The sequence below is a fragment of the Oryctolagus cuniculus genome, chromosome 2 (genome assembly GCF_964237555.1).
Source record: "Oryctolagus cuniculus chromosome 2, mOryCun1.1, whole genome shotgun sequence".
Classification (NCBI taxonomy): Eukaryota; Metazoa; Chordata; class Mammalia; order Lagomorpha; family Leporidae; genus Oryctolagus; species Oryctolagus cuniculus.
In genome coordinates, this window is record NC_091433.1 from 133,107,617 (window position 1) to 133,127,647 (window position 20,031).

General features: G+C 43.3%; 1 protein-coding gene across 13 annotated transcripts in view; it reads left to right on the top strand.

The window, feature by feature from the left end:
- Window positions 1-20,031, top strand: part of AAK1 (AP2 associated kinase 1) — a 252,751-nt gene that overhangs the window by 150,809 nt on the left and 81,911 nt on the right. For all 13 annotated transcript variants that reach the window (XM_070068958.1, XM_070068961.1, XM_017340696.3 and 10 more), the window contains one exon: window positions 2,308-2,426. In XM_070068958.1, coding sequence (XP_069925059.1) covers window positions 2,308-2,426 — 119 coding nt within the window. The remainder of the gene's footprint in view (window positions 1-2,307; window positions 2,427-20,031) is intronic.

The following is a 20,031-nucleotide window of genomic DNA, read 5'->3' on the forward strand; positions in this document are numbered from 1 at the left end:
TGGACATCATACCAAGAGTTCCATATAGAAGAGCCACGGAACCTGGGGAATTAGAATGGCAGCGTCAAGACCTGTAACTTTACTTCTCAGAGGCCTGAGGTTTCTACACTGGCTGCTTACTGATTTTTACCAATTGTGCATGTGGCTGCTAGCCCCATACTACATCATAGCCTCAGCCTTAGTTCCCATACAGATGGCTTCCCTCTGTGTCCACCTCCATCCAGTTAGTGACCACTTCTGACAAAGAAGAGCCAGGTAACTTTTTTGCTGTCCGTAGTCAATGGACAGGATTTTCAAGGAAAATGAGGAAGATATATAAAGCAGGCAGATGGACTGTGTGTCCGGTATAACTACTGCTTATTCCAAAGCCTTCAGTCATGATGGATTTGCAGAGCCTTATCCATCTCTAACCCCTTTTAACAATGGCACTGAGTACCTATACAGTCTTTTGGGCGGGTGGTTGAGGTTAAGCGTTCTAGGGATTTATGGAACACTGAAGTGTAACAAATTGAGAGCCTGTGAGAATTCCTGTTGGAGTTACATAAATTTCTGTTAATGAATTGGGAACTGTCCTTTAGAGAAAGGTTAGCACAGACATTGAAAAGTCTGTCCAGTAATTGAGTCATACTCGCCTAATGTCTGCTGTGCAGGATGGTACCTTCGTAGTGTATCTTGTATCCTCTTAATGTCTGTGAGGTATGGCTGTCAGGAGGAAACCTCAAGGTCTGTTTTGAACTGTGGGCAAGGGGGGTGGTGAGGAAGGGTGAGAAGAGAAGGAGATTCTTGAAATTAGCTGACAACTATTGAAATTATTTATTTATGGCACAGGGAGGTTAAGCTGCCACCTGCCACCTGCCACCTGCCATAGCGTCCCCTGTGAGGGCCAATTCAAGTCCTGGCTGTTCCACGTCCAGTCCAGCTCCCTACTAATGCATCTGGGAAAGCAGTAGAAGATAGCATAAGTGCTTGGGCCCCTCCCACCAGTGAGACAGACCTGGATGGAGTTCCAGGCTCCTGGCTTCTGCCTTGCCCAGCCCTGGCTGTTGCAGCTATGTGAGGAATGAACCAGTGGATGGAAGATCTTTCTCTCTCTCTCTCTGCCTTTCAAATAAATAAATCTTTTTAAATAAATAAATAAATAAATCTTTTTAAAAGGAGAAATTATTTCTTGGTATCTGTGGTGTGAGGGAAAGACTGCTGCATGTATGTTAGAAAAAGTTCTTCATTTGAAGGAAATGTCTTTAAGCTTGTGTTTTCTTTTTTTAAAAGATCTATTTATTTATTTGAAAGGCAGAGTTACAGAGAGGATGAGGAGAGAAAGAGAGAGAGAGAATGAGAGGGTGGGAGGGAGAGAGAAAGGTCTTCCATCCACTGGTTCACTCCCTAAATGGCCGGAGCTGGGCTGACCTGAAGCCAGGAGCCAGGAGCCTTATCTGGGTCTCCCACATGGGTGCAGGGGCCCAAGCACTTGGTCCATCTTCTGCTGCTTTCTCAGGCCATAGCAGAGAGCTGGATTTGAAGTGGAGTGGGGGAGGCTTGAACTGGCGCCCATATGGGACGCCAGCATTGCAGGCAGTGGCTTTACCCGCTATACCACAGAGCCGGCCCCTAGTTATTGTTTTAATGGGGAAATGATGCCTGGCCTCACAGGATTGTGGGAAGAATGAAACAAGAGCATCTAAGTGTTAAAGGACAGTAGTTGGAATGCAGTCAGGTTTTTTTTCTTCTAATTTTTGAAGATTCTTTAAAAGATCATTGCTATTCTTCCTTTATCTCTAGATACCTGTTTAGGAACAATTTCTCTGACTGTTGCCACCCACTCTGTAAGTCATATCTTTGAGTTCGAAGAATCTAAGGATGCCATCTAGGCCAGGCCAGGCTGGCTGACAGTGATATAAATACCAGAACAGAGGCCAGCACTGTGGTGTAGAAGGTTAAGTCTCTGCCTATGGTGCTGGCATCCCATATGGGTGCCGGTTTGAGTCCCGACTGCTCCACTTCTGATCCAGCTCCCTGCTATGGCCTGGGAGAGCATTGAGCCCTTATACCCACATAGGAGACCTGGAAGAAGCTCTTGGCTTTGGATTGGCACAGCTCCAGCCGTTGTGGCCATGTGGGGAATGAACCAGTAGATTGAAGACCTCTCTCTCTGTCTCTCCCTCTCTGTAATTCTTCCTCTCAAATAAATAAATAAATCTTAAAAAAAAAAAAAAAAAGGTAACAGTGACATTACAGCCTGCAGCCACCATGGCCATCTAACTGACTTTTATAATACACTTCAATAAAGCTTGTGTGTTTCTCTTACAGGTGGATTCGCTATTGTGTTCCTGGTGAGGACAAGCAATGGGATGAAGTGTGCCTTGAAACGCATGTTTGTCAACAATGAGCATGATCTGCAGGTGTGCAAAAGAGAAATCCAGATAATGGTAAGGCTGTCCTCAGACTTGGGACTCTTGTTTAATGTGGGGACAGAGACTGTAACTTCTAATAAGAAAGCCAAAGGGCAGTGGGGCTGGGCAGAGCTTGTTCCCTTGTCTGAGATGATGGAGAGCCCTCTGGACAAGATGGGGATATAGAACTCTGCTCCTGCCTTGGTCATCCTCAGTTGGAGGGCTGAGGAGAGAAGGCACGCTGAGAGAACAAACTAAGATTTAGGTCAGAGAAATAGTTCGGAGCATGGGAATGGTTCAGATATTAACTGCTGGTGTTTAATCTGGAAACCTTCACTTTCCCATGAGCCTCCTCTTCTGGTCTTGTTTTGTGCTGATTGCTGATCCTGGATTGAGATTTCAGCCTTCTTGAGCGCTTTGGCATTCTGTGAATACCTCCTTACTCACCTTACTCAGCCTTACAGTTTTACAGGATGTCCCTTTCACGTTGAATGCTTTTCTTTTTTGTCCTAGAAATCTAAGCACTTCATGAAGATAATTTCATTTATAGATGTCCATGATTAGGCAAAATGGATCTGTGGAGAAGGAAATCAGAAACTGGTTATCTGAGTGTGAGAAATTCACTAGAAAAGGAGTATATGGGAATTCTGTGGGACATGGAAATGTTCTGGGTATTGTTTGAGTAGCCCAAGACCATGACACAGGGGTATATTAAAGTTTTTTTCAAGATTTGTATTCAGACTGTATTTAAAGAAATCATTCCTATACTATTTATAAATGAAATAATGTATTGAGAGATGAGTAGATTTGTAAGAGAAGCTAGATTGGCTGTGAGCTGATGATCAAGCAGGATCATGACTACACATGGTACTTCAGTCTGTAGAAAGCAGAATTAAGGGATTTTTTTTTTTTTTTTTTTGACAGGCAGAGTGGACAGTGAGAGAGAGAGACAGACAGAAAGGTCTTCCTTTGCCATTGGTTCACCCTCCAATGGCCGACGTGGCCGGTGCACCGTGCTGATTTGATGGCAGGAGCCAGGTACTTATCCTGGTCTCCCATGGGGTGCAGGGCCCAAGTACTTGGGCCATCCTCCACTGCCTTCCCTGGCCACAGCAGAGAGCTGGCCTGGAAAAGGGGCAACCGGGACAGAATCCGGTGCCCCGACCGGGACTAGAGCCCGGTGTGCCAGCGCCACAAGGCGGAGGATTAGCCTAGTGAGCTGCGGCGCTGGCCGGGATATGTTTATTTTGGAGCAAAAAATTTGGAAGTTTTGTGGATAACTTGTTCATAACATACATTTCCATGAGCTTTTTGAAGACTCCATAATGGAGAGCTTGTTAGTATCATATTTTTACCTCTGTTTGACATTATTTCTAAAAAAAAAAAAAAAAAACCCACTTTACATTGTCACATTCCTTTGTGTTTCCCCAGTAATTCTGTGTACAGCAATTATTTTGCTAATCCCGTTATACTGTAAGGAGTTCTGCCATCAGAAAGTAAGCTATTGAGGATAAAATCAGAAGCTTTATACTCTCATACCGTTTGACGTAGAGTAAGTGCTTACTAACTTTGGATGAAATGAATATATGCATAATGGAAATAGCAGATGATGTGTTCCCCTGGAGATGATGATTCCTTTGTGCCCTAGATTTCAACACTTTTATAAAGAGCAGGAAAAGAAGAAAAAAAGGAAAGAGATAAGCATTGTAGGAATTCTACCAGAACACACCCCCCCCCTTGTCCCCTGTGGTGCTGCCCTTCCCAAGGCTGCTTAGAGTGACTGGTGTACTGCAGTTGGGTGACTGACAGGAGAACTCGGGATTTTAGAGAGCCCAGTACTACTCTGGATTCCAGAAAGCTGAAACTATTTGGGAAGCAGTTGTCCTCAATGCTTAACCAACCAGCCAAGACTGCGTGGACGTGTCTGCAAGGCTCCAGTGTCCCCCACTCTGCTGCCACACAGCTCCAAACTACTCTTCTGGCTGCATCTCCCTTCCTACGTCAGTAGGTTTCTGGTGTTTCTCAGTGTCTTCCTCCTCCCTGCTTACCACATGCTTGCTCAGCTCTCACACACCTTTCTCTTTGCTTCTGCTGTTTCCTCTTCCTGGAATGCCGTTCTCATTCATTTACTTGTGTTAGAAAAACAATTCCATTCTTTTGCTTTGCCCCACTCCTTTAGAAACATGTCTGAGGGCTTACTTTGTGCAAGGCAAGCAATTAAGTGGAAGAACTAAGACACACAGGCCCATTAGAAGCTCGAAAATTCATGGGCTTCTTTAGGAGTTAAATTACTGGGGATCAAGTTCTGGTCCAGTTTTGTATTACCAGTGGAAGTTTTGTTATGTTTTTAATTTACTTTATGTTTTTTCAAAGCTTAAATATTCAAATAGGGGAACTAGTTAGAAAACACATGAAGCAATTCCCCAAGCATTGTTCTTGCCCTCCATTCTTCTAAAATACCATGAGTTTATGTTGGTTATGTTAGTATTAATTTTTACATTATCCTGTGAAAAAACTCAATTCCTGGTGTATTATTATTACTATGACTTTTCCATTCAGCTCTGTTTTCACTGAAATTAATGTCTTTTTCTCTCTCGCTTTGTCCCAGTTTATGGCCTTTTTTGACAAATTTTCCCTAAAATTGTAGAACACATTTTTGAATATTTTTAAATGTACTTAGTACATTTTTTTTTAATCATCTTAAAATTTTCTCTTCCAGTCCCCTGGGCTGATGGCTGTCTAGGCTAATTTACAGTCTTTTCTTGGATTTCCTAGCCATTCCCTTTGTTTTCTTCTCTTTTTCATTAAATCCTCTAACTCCTCCTTTTGCTTGACTTCCTTGTTTTAGTAGAGCTGATCTTCCAGTAGCTTCCTGGTGAAATTTTCCAATAGGTAGATTTTTTATTATTTTTTTTAAGATTTATTTATTTATTTGAAAGGCAGAGCCACAGAGAGGCAGAGAGAGAGAGAGAGAGATCTCCCATCCACTGGTACACTCCCCAGATGGCCACAGTTGCTGGAGCTGGGCCGATCTGAAGCCATCCCACATGGGTGCGGGGGCCCAAGGACTTGGGCCATCTTCTACTGCTTTCCCAGGCCATAGCAGAGAGCTGGATCAGAAGTAGAGAAGCCAGCACTCCAACCGGCACCCATATGGGATCCTGGCACTGCAGGTGGCTTTGCCTGCTATGCCAGTGCAGGCCCTAAGTAAGATCTTTTAAGTCTGAAAATGTCTTTTTTATATGCTCAAATGTGTGACAATTTGAGAACAAATTTCTAGATTGGAAATCACTTCATTCAGATTTTATTTACCAGACTTTTAAATTTCTTTAAAATTATTTATTTATTTATTCATATTTTTAAGAAGATACATTTATTTTATTTGAAAGGCAGAGTTACAGAGAGAGAGGGAGAGACAGAGATCTTTCATCCGCCGGTTCACTCCCCAAATGGCCTCAACAGCCAGGGCTGGGCCAGTCTGAAGCCAGGAGCCAGGAGCTTCTTGTGGATCTCCCATGTGGATACAGGGTCCCAACCCCTTGGGCTGTCTTCCACTGCTATCCCAGGAACATTAGCAGGGAACTGGATTGGAAGTGGAACAGCCAGGAGTCAACTGTTTTATGGGTGCTGACATTGCAAGTGGTGGCTTAACCTGCTACACCATAGTGCTGGCCCCATGTTCATATTTATTTGAGAATCAGAGAGACTTAGAGAGGTCTCCTGTCTACTGGTTTACTTCCCAAACACCCACAACACCCCTGGCTAGACCAAGCCAAAGCCAGGATAGCCCAGGTCTCCATGTGGTGGCAGATATGCAACAACTTGAGTCATCACCTGCTGCTTCCCAAAGTGTGTGTTAGCAGGAAGCTGGAATCTGGAGTGGAACCTGGACTTGGACCCAGGCACTCTCATGTGAGATGCAGGCATTTCAAGTGGCATCTTAACTGCTGCACCAAATGCCTGCCCTAGAATTTTTAATTTCTAAATTTATTTTGTTTTTCTTTTAATTTTGATGAAGTCTAGTTTATCAGTTTTTCTTTTTATAGATTATGCTTTTCAAGTCTAAGAGATCTTTGCCTAGATCTTGATTCTGCAGATTTTTTTCTAAAATTTTTATAATTTCACATTTTACATCTAAATCCATGATCCATTGTGAGTTAGGTTTTGTATGGGGTGTGATACTTAGGTGGAGGTTGTCTAGTTCCTGTAGTGCCATTTGTTGAGAAGCTTCCCTCTCCTCCTCTGAATATTTTTCTTCAAAATCAGTTGGGCTGAGTTGTAAACGTTCATTCCCAGACCCTTCTGTATTCTCCACCGTTCCATTAGTCTGTGTGTCTGTTCCTGTGTCAGTACCACACAGCCTTGATTACTTTAGCTATAATAAATTCTCAAACTCGTACTGATTTATCTTACTCCTTTTTTCTCCAGAATTGTTCAAACTTTTCTAGTTACTTTTTGCCTTATTTGTAAGTTTTAGAATATTCTTAAAAGTCTTGCTGGAATTTTGCTAGGATTTCATTAAACTTGTGTATTACTTTGGGGAGAATTCACATCTTTTATGTTTTTAGCATTGTACTTAGATATTTTTAATGACTATAAATGAAACTGTATTTTAAAATTTGGATGTCCATGCATTTAGTGCTAGTATGTAGAAAAATAATTGATTCTTGCTTTTTTATCTTGGATCCTGTCACCTTGCTGAACATGAACTTATATGCTGGTTTTGGGAATAATTTTTGTGTATTTCTTATGAGTTTCAATGTAGGTTATCATATCGTCTTCATAAAGAGACAGTTTTTGTTTTTTCTTTCTGATCTATGTCCCTTTTATTTCTTTTTCTAGCCTTATTTCACTGGCTAGAACTTGGGTCCTATGTTGTGTAAGAATGGTGAGTGGACATCCTTGCCTTATTCCCAGTTGTTTGAGGAAAGCATTCAGTCTTTCATTATTAGGTGTAAAGTTAGCTGTATTTTTTGTACATTTCTTAAAAATGAATTTGAGGATATTTCCTCTCTGTTCCTGTTTTTCTATGTGTTTTAGTCATCAGTAGATGTTGAATTTTGTCACAATCTTTTCCTGTATTGACTGAAAGGACCATGTCATTTTTCTTCTTTAGCCTGTTAACATGGTAAATTATATTAATTGATTTTTCAGATATTGAACCAGCTTTGCATCCCTGGAATAATATTTGGTCGTGGCCTATAGTTGTTTCTATATATTACTGAATTCTATTGTTAATATTTTGGTACAGACTTGCATTCATGAGGGAAAATGGTCCATAGTTGTTTTTGTTGTTTTTAGCTATTTCTTTTCTGCTTTGGGTATCAGGATAATAATGCTTCATAACATGAATTGAGTAGTACTTCTTTGCTCTGGAAGGGATTGTGTAGACTTGTGTTCATTCTTCATTAAGAATTTGGTTGGGCCGATGCCACGGCTCACTAGGCTACACCCCAGGTTCTAGTCCCGGTTGGAGCGCCGGATTCTGTCCCGGTTGCTCCTCTTCCAGGCCAGCTCTCTGCTGTGGCGTGGGAAGGCAGTGGAGGATGGCCCAGGTCCTTGGGCCCTGCACCTGCATGGGAGACCAGGAGGAAACATCTGGTTCCTGGCTTTGGATTGGCACAGCACGCCGGCTGCAATGCGCCGGCCGCAACGGCTTTCTCTCTGTCTCTCTCACTGTCTAACTCTCCTGTCAAAAAGAAAAAAAAAAAAAGAAAAAAAAAAAAAAGAATTTGGTTGAATTTGCCAAACTATTTGAGCCTAGAGATTTCATTTTTGGAAGTTTAATAACAAATTTAGTTTTCTTAATTGTTATAGGGCTGTTCATATTATTTGTTTCTTTCTGATCGAGTTTTGATAGTTTATATTTCTGAGGAATTTGTCCATTTATTTAAGGTTCCAGATTTATGTTTGTGAATTTTTAAAAAGTTTTCTATCATTGTTAATCTGAATTCCTATGTGTTTTTATCCCCCACTATCAGATAGAAGCCAAAACCCCAGGCCTGCCTCTCCCAGAGGTTGTAAGAATTGCAAAGGGAATTGGAAGATGTAATATGTTTTCTAACATGCTAAGACTTGTATGTTAGCAATCAGAGAAGCAGATTCCTCTTTGTACTCACAGTGGAGGAAGGGTGGGCACGTTGGACTGAAATGTAAGGAGAAACATTAGGGGATTCGATTTGGGGGCGGTGGGTAGGGTAAATGCTGTCTACCATTTACCAGGGTCTGGTATGAATACACATATATCCAGGATGTGTACTTTGATAGATACAGAGGAATTCTGATTTCTGATGGCAGTTAGAAGGTGATTTCAGACTTCTGATCTCTTCTTCTGACAGCAGGAAGATTCATTATCTTTAGATTTAAAGGGGGTAAGAACAGTGACAGGAAGAACTGATGTTCCACATGTGTCAACTGTGGTCCTGCATCCACCTCTCCCGAGCCAGATGCATGGTATGTCTCAGTGAGCTTGGTGTGGAGGGCACTGAGTCGCCACTGATGTTTAAAGAAGATGATGTTTAAAGAAGATGTACTCAGGCCGGCGCTGTGGCTCACTAGGCTATCCCCCACCTGTGGTGCCGGCACCCCGGATTCTAGTCCTGGTTGGGGTGCCGATTCTGTCCCAGTTGCTCCTCTTGCAGTCCAGCTCTCTGCTGTGGCCCAGGAAGGTAGTGGAGGATGGCCCAGGTCCTTGGGCCCTGCACCTGCATGGGAGACCGGGAGGAAGCACCTGGCTCCTGGCTTCGGATTGGTAGCGGCCATTTGGGGGGTGAACCAACGGAAAAAGGAAGACCTTTCTCTCTGTCTCTCTCACTGTCTAACTCTGCCTGTCCAAAAAAAAAAAAAAAGATGTACTCAGAAGAGAACATTTTCATATTGCAAAAAGAGGGAGGTAGATGCTGTATGGTAGAGAGCTCAGGTTTAAACTGGGACAAGAATCTAGAACAGATTATTTAAAAAGATGCACTGATGCTACCTTTTGTGTAAGAAAGTTGGTTTGTGTGTGTGTGCGTTGAATACATATTGTTTAAATTTGCCTTTAAAAAAAAAAAAAACCTCTTGAGAGCTTAAGAAAGAAAGATTAAAAGTGGTTCCCTAGAGAGGATGCAAACTGGAGCAGGAAATAATGGTCTAATATTCTTTACTATTTGGATGTTAATATCTTACTCATTGAAAAAATTACATTTTAATGTGTTTTGTAGTCATTTGGATGAGTAAGCAGGGATTCAAAGAGCCTTTCAGGTACCGTAGGAACAAGCCTTGTTATATCAGCATAAAGTTTTCCTTTGAAAAGGTTTCTGGTTAGAGAGCTCAGAGTACAGTAGATTCAATGTTAGTGAATTTTTTGTCTACTTGTTTGGATAAGGACAGTTAACAGAGATCTGACAGCAGGCTGGAGACTCCAGGTTGGAAGCTGGTCAGGTGTAATTGCTACTGGGAATAAAGCTTTCTGGTCAGTAATTTAATACTAATCCAAGAAAAAAGTACTGTGGCTTATTATTAGCTTTATGTTATTTTACATTTAGTAAGAAATGAAAGACACACTTGTCAATTTATGTACCTAATATAAAGTTGGAAAATACAGCAACTACATTGTATGATAGAATGATCCATACTAATTGGAGTAATGAACTGATTCTAAGGAGATAAAATAACAAGGTAAGGTCACAGACTTGGATTTTTATTTTATTTCAGTCAGCCTTACAGGCATAGTTCCTACAAACAGATTAAAAGCAGCATGAGTGGGAAAAGACTTACGTATTTAAGTGATCAATTAACTCAATATGAGTGTATATAGTGTGATGTGTCTGCCAAAAGAAAAAGGAATGTAATTTTTAGTTACATGAATAGAATTATAGTAGGTGATAGGGCTGGTCTACTCTGCATGAGTCAGACTGGGCCTAGTGTGTTTCTTTAATTTCACAGGGCCATTCTTGTAAAAAGAATGTAGCAAAGGAAAGCACATAAAGGTGGGAGCAGCCACAATGGTCCTAAAAACCATGTCAAAGAGCGTGGGGATGTTTAACAGAGATGAAAAGACTTAGTCTAATTTTACCTGTTTGGGAATTGAAAAAATAGCCTAGGCTTGCTAGTGTTGTGTCAGAGGGACAATCCAGAGAGTGAGGAGATGGAAGGTTCCCCTGGATTAGGAGGAACAGTGGGTCTGCATGCACACACACACAGAGTGAAGGCTAGTCTTACATGAGCCGAGGGCCTGAGGGAGCATCTTTTTTTTTTTTTTTTTTTTTTTTTGACAGGCAGAGTGGACAGTGAGAGAGAGAGACAGAGAGAAAGGTCTTCCTTTGCTGGTGGTTCACCCTCCAATGGCCGCCGCGGCCAGCGCACTGCGGCCGGCGCACTGCGCTGATGCGATGGCAGGAGCCAGGTGCTTCTCCTGGTCTCCCATGGGGTGCAGGGCCCAAGCACCTGGGCCATCCTCCACTGCACTCCCTGGCCACAGCAGAGGGCTGGCCTGGAAGAGGGGCAACCGGGACAGAATCCGGCACCCCGGCCGGGACAAGAATCCGGTGTGCTGGTGCCGCAAGGCGGAGGATTAGCCTAGTGAGCCGCGGCGCCGGCCAGGGAGCATGTTTATCTAAAAGAAGAGCTTGTTGAAAGGCTATGCTGGGGGCTTAGCTCTGCTCGCCTGGTTGCTCTAGAGTGGTGGTGTTCAAAACATGTAATCTCTTGGGCTTTTCTGCTCCTATGTGTTTCTTTTAAAAATTTTTATTTCCTGCCTCTACTCCCCCAGTTTGTCATATTACTTTTTTAAAAAAGATTTATTTATATATTTGAAGGGGAGAGTGACACAGAGAGAGGGAGGAGAGAAAGAGAGAGAGAGACAGAGTGAAAGCACTTCCGTGTGCTCATTCCCCTAGATGGTGGCAATTGCTAGGCCTCATCAGGTGAAAGCCAGGAATCCAGAGCTCCATCTGCGATTCTACCTAAGGAGCAGGGGCCCAAGTATTTGGGCCATTTTCCACTGCTTTGCCAAGCACAATAATAGCAGGGAGCTGAATCACAAGTGGAGCAGCCAGGATTCAAACTGGCACTCTAATATGGATGCCTCAGCAGCTTATCTCAGTACACCACAATGCTGGATCCTGTCATATAATTTTTGTCTATATATAGACTGAGATAAAATTCACATCCTGTGAAATTAACCCTTTTAAAGCATAAGTTTCAGTAATTTTAAGTATGTTTACAAGGTTGCACAACCCTTTATCTAATTGCAGAACATTTTTTTTCCTCATTCTAGAGGAAATCCCTCAGCCTCTCCCTAGTCCCTTTCTTCATCCCCTAGTGAGTGTTAATCTACTTTCTGTTGCATCTTCTGGACATTCCATGGAACTGGACTCATACAATATATGTCTTCTTCTATCATTTCTTTTACTTAGCATACTTTCAAGGTTCATTTGTATTGTATGTATCAGTGCTGCATTCTTTTTCATGGCTACATGATATTCCATGGTGTGAAGGTAGCACACTTTTATGTATGCATTCATCAGTTGATGGACATCTGGGTGTTTTTCACTTTGTGGTCATTATATTTGCTGCTATAAGCATTTGTGTGCAAATTTTTATATCAACATGTTTTTATAAAAAAATTTATTTACTTGAAAGGAAGTTAGAGAGTCAACATAATGTTTTCTTTAAAAAAATTTATTTATTTATTTATTTATTTGAAAAGCAGAATTACAGAGAGAGGTAAAGAGAGAGAGAATCTATCATCTGTGGATTCCCTGTGAGCCGGTCCGAAGCCAGGAGCCAGGAGCTTCTTCCAGGTCTCCCATGTGGGTGCAGGGGTCCAAGGACTTGGACCATCTTCTATGGCTTTCCCAGGCCATAATAGAGAGCTGGATCATAAGTGGAGCAGCGGGGACTCAAATCGGTGCCCATATAGGATGCTGGCACTTCAAGAAAGCAGCTTTTACCCATTATTCCACAGCGCCGCCCCTCAATATAATGTTTTCATGACTCTTGTAAACAGTGAAATTGTTGGGTCAGGTGGTAACTACTTTTTGAGGAACTGTAGTCACCATTGTATATTCCTGCCAGTAATACATAAGAGTTCCAGTTTTCACAACCTTGCCAATTTTTTTTGACAGGCAGAGTTAGAGAGAGAGACAGAGAGAAAGGTCTTCCTTCCATTGGTTCACCCCCCCAAATGGCTGCCACGGCTGGCGTGCTGTGCCGATCTGAAGCCAGGAGCCAGGCGCCTCCTCTTGGTCTCCCATGTAGGTACAGGGCCCAAGCACTTGGGCCATCCTCCACTGCTCTTGTGGGCCATAGCAGAGAGCTGGACTGGAAGAGGAGCAACCGGCGCCCCAACCAGGACTAGAATCTGGGGTGCTGGTGCTGCAGGCGGAAGATTAGCCAAGTGAGCTGCAGCGCTGGCCACCAATATGTTTTATTTATATTTTGTATTATAGCCACATTTAGTGACTTGAAGTGATATCCCATTATAGTTAGGATTTACATTTCTCTAGTGATTGATGTGTTTATTAGCCATTTGTATATATTCTTTGGAAGATGTCTATTTGTATCCTTTATGATTTTTTAAATAATTTTCTGTTGATTACTTTTTAAAAATTAGTTTCATTTTAATTAATTAATTTATCTTAAAATATTTATTTTATTTATTTGAAAGAATTACAGAGAGAGGTAGAGACAGAGAGAGAGGTCTTCCATCTGCTGGTTCACTTCCTAGATGGCTGCAATGGCCGGAGCTGAGCTGATTCAAAGCCAGGAGCCAGGAGCCAGGAGCCTCCTCCAGGCCTTCCACGTGGGTGCAGGAGCCCAAGCACCTGGGCCATCCTCCACTGCTTTCCCAGGCCACAGCAGAGAGCTGGATTGGAAGAGGAGCAGCCAGGACTAGAATCGCCACCCATATGGGATGCTGGTGCTCAAGCCAGGGCTCTAACTTGCTGCGCCACAGCACTGGCCCCTAAAATTATTTTTAAAGATTTTATTTATTTGAAAGGCAGAGCCAAAGAAAGAGAGAGGGAAAGACAGAGGCCTTCCATCTACTGGTTCACTCCCTAAATGGCCACAAAGGGTGGAGCTGAGCCAATCCGAAGCCAGGAGCTGTCGCTCCCCCACTCGCGGAGGAAGGACACCAGACCCTGCGCTGTTCTCTTTGTCCGGCCCTTCCTGGGTTTGCTGCGGCACCCCCGCCGCTTTCCCCACTTCCGCGGAGGAGCGGCACACCACCGGCCGGCTCTCTCAGGGGTTCCTCAGATGTTCCTCCTGCATGTTGTCTCTCTCCTCCTTTATAGTCCTCTTCCACCAATCCCAACTCTGCTGGCGTTCTCTCCCCATGCGCTGAGCACGCTGCTCTCCTCCAATCAGGAGCAGGATCAGCTCCTGCAGCTTGTTAGTCGAATTGGTGAGGCAGCTGTGTGGAAGTTGTTTATTCCCTCTCAGCGCCATATGGTGGGAGATCAGATGCATAGAATTAGTCTTAGCAGTTCCAGTAATTTAGTCTAGTCTCGGTTGCTCCCCACAAGGAGCCAAGAGCTTCTTCTGGATCTCACATGTGTGTGCAGGGGCCCAAGCACTTGGGCCATCTTCCACTGCTTTCCTTGGTTATAGCAGAAAGTTGGATCAGAAGAGGAACAGCTGTGACACAAACCAATGCTCATGTGGGATGGCAGCACCGCAGGTGGAGGCTTAGCCTACTATGCCACGTTGCCAGCTCCACCTTTATGAATTTTAACATCTTATTTGCTGATTCGTAAGGGCTCTTTACATATTATAGACACTAAATCCTTATATGTACAAATTTTAAATATTGTCCTCTATTCTGTATGTTGCCTTTTGACTTTTTTCTTTTTCTTTTCTTTTTTTTTTTTTTTTTGACAGGCAGAGTGGACAGTGAGAGAGAGAGACAGAGAAAGGTCTTCCTTTGCCGTTGGTTCACCCTTCAATGGCCACTGCGGCTGGCGCACCGCGCTGATCCGATGGCAGGAGCCAGGAGCCAGGTGCTTTTCCTGGTCTCCCAGGGGGTGCAGGGCCCAAGCACCTGGGCCATCCTCCACTGCACTCCCTGGCCACAGCAGAGGGCTGGCCTGGAAGAGGGGCAACCGGGACAGAATCCGGCGCCCCAACCGGGACTAGAACCCGGTGTGCCGGCGCCGCTAGGCGGAGGATTAGCCTAGTGAGCTGCGGCGCCGGCCCCTTTTGACTTTTTTCTAAAAAAATCAAGAACAATTTTGTAAAATATTGATTTATTTATTTGAAAGGCAGAATGATAGAAACAGGGAGAAAGAGAGATTCCATCTGCTGGTCCAGGCCCTAGACTGCTACAACATCTGAGGCTGAGCCAGCCTGACACCAGGAACTCCATCCAGGTCTCCCCCATGGGTTGCAGGGGTCCAAATGCTTGGGCCATCTGCTGCTGTTTTCCTAGGTACAGTATCAAGGAGCTGGAATAGAAGCAGAGTACTAGGACTTGGAACTGTTGCTTCAATATGAGATGCCAGCAACACAAGTGGTGGCTTAATCTGCTGAACCACAATATTGGCTCCTGATTTTCTTAACGTTGTCGTTTGAAACACAAAAGTGTTAGATTGTGGTAAAGTTCAACTAATCTACCTTTTTCTTGATTGTTTGTGCTTTGTCATATCTAAAAATTCCTTGCTTAACCCAGGATCAGAAAAATTTGTACATTTTTTTTGAGGAATATTTAGTTTTCATCTATTTTTAGTTAATTTTTGAGTATGTCATGAAGTAAGGACACAACTTCATTCTTTTGCATGTGGATAGTCTTCTGTCCCAACACCACTTTTTGAAAGGACCATTCTTTGCCTATTGAGTTACCCTGGCACCCTTGTCAAAAATTACTTGACTATAAATGTGTGTATAAGTGCTACTCAGAGGATCTTGTGCTAGAATGTAAATCAATAAACTGATTCCTTTACAGATAAAATCTTGCCAGGAAAACAAAATTAGCTTGTGGTTTGATTGATTTATATCCTGGAGCAAGTGCTTTATCTTTTATGGATTAGAAGGAGTTCACTAACCAGGAGATGTTTGTGGATCACACTCTAAGTAGCTCTGTTCTGGATCCTTGCTGCTTTAAATGCTACTGACCAGCAGCAGAGGTGCGCACCTTAGGACGTACCCTAGTTACCACTGGGTAAGAATCTGCTGTTTAACAAGATCCTCAGGTGACCCATATGCATATGAAATTTTGAGCAACACTGCTCTAGAGTCAGACTTTGGGTGACTTTACATACCTATTTAGGGGGGCTGGCGCTGTGGCGCAGCAGGTTAAAGCCCTGGCCTGAAGCATTGGCATCCCATATCGGCGCCGGTTTTAGTACCAGCTGCTCCTCTTCCAATCCAGCTCTCTGCAATGGCCTGAGCAAGCAGTAGAAGATGGCCTGAGTCCTTGGCTCCTGTACCCACGTGGGAGACCCGGAAGAAGTTCCTGGCTCCTGGCTTTGGATTGGCACAGCTCTAGTCATTGCGGTCAATTGGGGAGTGAACCAGCGGATGAAAGACCTCTCTCTCTCTGCCTCTCCATCTCTCTCTGTGTCTCTGTGTCACTCTTTCAAGTAAATAAATAAATCTTTAAAAAAAGAATACCTAGGCCGGCACCGCAGCTCACTAGGCTAATCCTCCACCTAGCGGCACCGGCACACCGGGTTCTAGTCCCGGTTGGGGCGCCGGATTCTGTCCCGGTTGCCCCTCTTCCAGGCCAGCTCTCTGCTGTGGCCAGGGAGTGCAGTGGAGGATGGCCCAGGTGCTTGGGCCCTGCACCCCCTGGGAGACCAGGAAAAGCACCTGGCTCCTGGCTCCTGCCATCGGATCAGCGTGGTGCGCCGGCCGCGGCGGCCATTGAAGGGTGAACCAACGGCAAAGGAAGACCTTTCTCTCTGTCTCTCTCTCTCACTGTCCACTCTGCCTGTCAAAAAAAAAAAAAAAAAAAAAAAGAATACCTATTTAGGAATGGGCAGTTAGCCTAGCAGTTGATACCTGTATTTCACATCAAGTGTCTGGGGTCATTTCCTGGATCCAGACTCCAGTTTCCTGCCACTGCAGATCCTAGGAGACAGTAGTTATGCCTCAAGTGATTAGATTCTCAACCCCATGTGGGAGACCAGAATTGCATTCCCAACCTCTGGCTCTGGCCACAACCCAGTCCTGGCAATTTTAGGCATTTTGGAAGTGAACAAGCAAACAGGGACATTTTGATGGAGGTGGGGGGGGGGAGAGGGAGGGAGAGGTCTATTCAATAACTAAAAGATATTGATAAATGAGTAAGCCTTGAGGAAGTAAGACTATATCTGGGATATCTTATGTAGCTGAAAGTCAAAGGGGCCTCCAGTAGAACTCCAGGGCCAGCCTAGATTTTGAAGTGTTTCTTTTACTATTGCACTGGACTTGATAGCTTTTATTTGCCTGTGAATAACTCCTCTTAAAGAAAATAATAAAAGAAATGAAGGGTTATAGAGAGAAAAGGAAGAGGGAGTAGTAAGGCAGAAGAAGACTTTTACAAGCAGCTTTGGGAAAAGCTAATTCCAGACCTTAAACTGGTTTTCTTCATCTTTAATTTAAGGAGCTGAAATTTGGCTAATAGGGTAGAGTAATTCTGGAAATAGTAGCAATAGTACTAAGTCATAAGATCAGAACACCTTGACTGTTTGAATGGAGAGTCAGAGCAGGAAGAGGCACTTCTTTGGAAACTTACTATCTGAAAATATAAGCACTGTTGACGGAAGGGATTTGCAGCTGTGGTGCTGAAATTCCAAGAAGTGTGATCTAAGCAAATTGTATAGATACTCCTCAGCTTACAATAAGCCCATCACAAGGTGAAAATATCACAAGTTGAAAGCTCATTTATACACCCAACCTGCTGAACATCCTAGCTTAGCAATGCTGTACAGTGTAGTGTGTTGGTGGTTTCCTCACGATCACTGGACGCTGCGGCTTCATGCAGCTGCCCAGCTTCACAAGAGAGTTGCATATTGCACATTACCAGCCCAGGAAAAGATAAAAATTCAAAACCTCGAAGTGTTATTTCTATTGAATGAGTATCACTTTCACATCATCACAAAGTCAGAAAATCACTGTTGTGAGTTGTAGACCATCTGTATAAAGAAATTAGCTAATGTACAATGCTTAGTTTTACTGTTTTCAATTGAGTGACTTGTTATTTGCACAGCATTTACAATGCCATCTTGTTTTTCTTGAATGTCAATATAAAGGTTTTCATAGATATACTAAGGAATAGAGTGCTCAGTTTTCTTATAAGGCCTTAGGGTTCTTAACTAGGAATTCTCCTGTGGCAGGAGTTTTGAAGCTAAGGATAGAATACTGTTGTGTGCTGCAAGCTTCATGAGTTAGGACCCTAGATAAACTTGATGTTTGTGAGAATCTGCATGGTCTGGGTTTAAAGCTTGATTTTCAGGTGGTAGTTCATGCATATAATTTTCAGATGCATAGTCTATGCATAAACTAGTTTTTTTTAGCACTTCAAGCATTTAAATATGATAGTTAATAAGCTAACTTAAACCCCTTTAAATATCTAATGAAGCAGATCTTCTGGTAACAGTTGTCAGTATTTTATAAATGTCATTTAATATTAGCTAAAAAATAAAGTCTGGGGCAAGTGTTGTGGTGCTGCAGATTAAGCCACTGCCTGGGCCACCCACATCCCATATTGGAGGGCTTGTTGGAGTTCTAGCTACTCTATTTCCAATTCAGCTTCCTGTTGATGTTCCTGGGTCTCTGCCATGTGGGAGACAAGGATGAAATTCCTGGCTCCTGGCTTTGACCTGGCTATTGTGGCCATTTGGAGCATGAACTAGCGGATGGAAGACCTGTCTTTTCTGTTTCGCTCTCTCTTTCTGTGTCACTCTGCCTTTGAAATAAATAAAAGTCTAAAATGACAACTCATCCTTTAAATTTACCACTGCTTAAATCATATGAGGGACTGACCTTATTTATTTAACTGAACATTCCCCGAGTCGTGTGTTGATTTATGCTCATTGTAGAGACTTCTGCCCCACTACCCCAAAAATACCAGGGCAGAAAGGCATCTTTCCTCTATCCTGCTTTTTCCTGAGTAAGTAGATGGGAGCAGCGATTCTCCTCCTGTGTTTTCCATCCTATACTTCCACATCTATTCCTCTTTGCTGATCTGGGGTTGGACTCTCTTTTTTTTTTTCTAGACATTCATCTACTGGCCTGAATACCTGCAACAGCTAAGGCTGGACTAGGGCTGGTGCCAGGAATCAGGAATATAATCCAGGTCTTCCTTGTGGGTGGCACAGATTCTACTGCTTGGGTTATCACTGTTGCCTCCACAGGTCTGCTTGGCAGGGAGCTGGAGTCAGTAGCCAGAGCCAGGAATTGAACCCAAACACTCTAATGTGGGATGCAGCCTTCCTAACTGATATCTTTACTACTAGACCAAATGCCTGCTTGAGGCTGGTTGTTTAACCAAAGCCAGAGGAAGGCTTGGGCATTCTTTGGCTGCTGAGAACTGGTCTGAAGCTGCTGCCAGTGTACCTTAAATGCAAGTCAGTCTCAGTTTGTGGTAAGGTTTTTCTCTTGATCCACATTTCGTAGTGAGTCACACACACAGATCTTCTCCATCAGAATTATAAACTAGTGAAATTATACTCTTAAGATCTAAGATGCTGCTGCTGCGTCATCAGGTCATTAAAGGGTAAATGCCATGGTGTCCCTCCCAAAAGTAGGTCTTTTCTGCTTGGACATAGCTCTGCAGAGACAAAATGAACAGCAGTTTGGGAATGAGCAAACATCTTGGCAAACTGCAAGTTGCCATCTGCTGATGTTAATTATCCAGTTTTGGACCTCTAAAGACTTTTGACCTCCTCTTGTCTTGTCAAAGTCCATCTGTACTGCTAGAACAAAATATTCAAGACAGGATAATTGGGACTGGCTTCATGGCATAGTGGGTTAAGCTACAACCTGCGAATGCCCAGCATATAATATGGACACCCTTTCCAATCCTGGCTGCTTCACTTCCAATCCAGCTCCCTGCTAATGGCCTGGGAAAAGCGGAGGAAGAAGGCCCAAGTGTTTGGGCCCCTGCAGCATGCGAGAGACCTGAAAGAACCACCTGGCTCCTGGCTTTAACCTGGCCCAGCCCCGGTCATTGTGGTCTCTGGGAGTGAACCAACAGATGAAAGATTCTCTCTCTCTCCCTCACCCCATTTTCTCTTTCAAATAAATAAATAAATCATTTTTTAAAAAAAGGTTGAATAATTTTACAGAAGAGAAACTTATTTTCTCAGAGTTTTTATAGGCTAGGAAATCTAAACTCAGTGTGCCAGCAGGCTGGGTATGTGGTGAGGGCCCAGTCTGTGTTTCCAGTATGGTGTTTTGAATGCTGTTCCCTCAGGGACTGGACAGGGCACTTAAGGTGGGGGTGGGGTGGTGGTGGTGGTGGTGGTGAGAGATACAAGCTCTTTGCCTTTGGGGCAGAAAGGCCTAACTAATTCCCTCTAGCCCTTATATAAGGTTACTGATCACCTCCCAAAGGCCCAATCTCTTACTACTGTTGTACTGGAGATTTAAACTTTAATATGAATTTTGGAAGGGCCACAAACATTCAGATTGTAACATGAATCTACTGAAATTTTTCTCTCTTTCAGATTTTTTG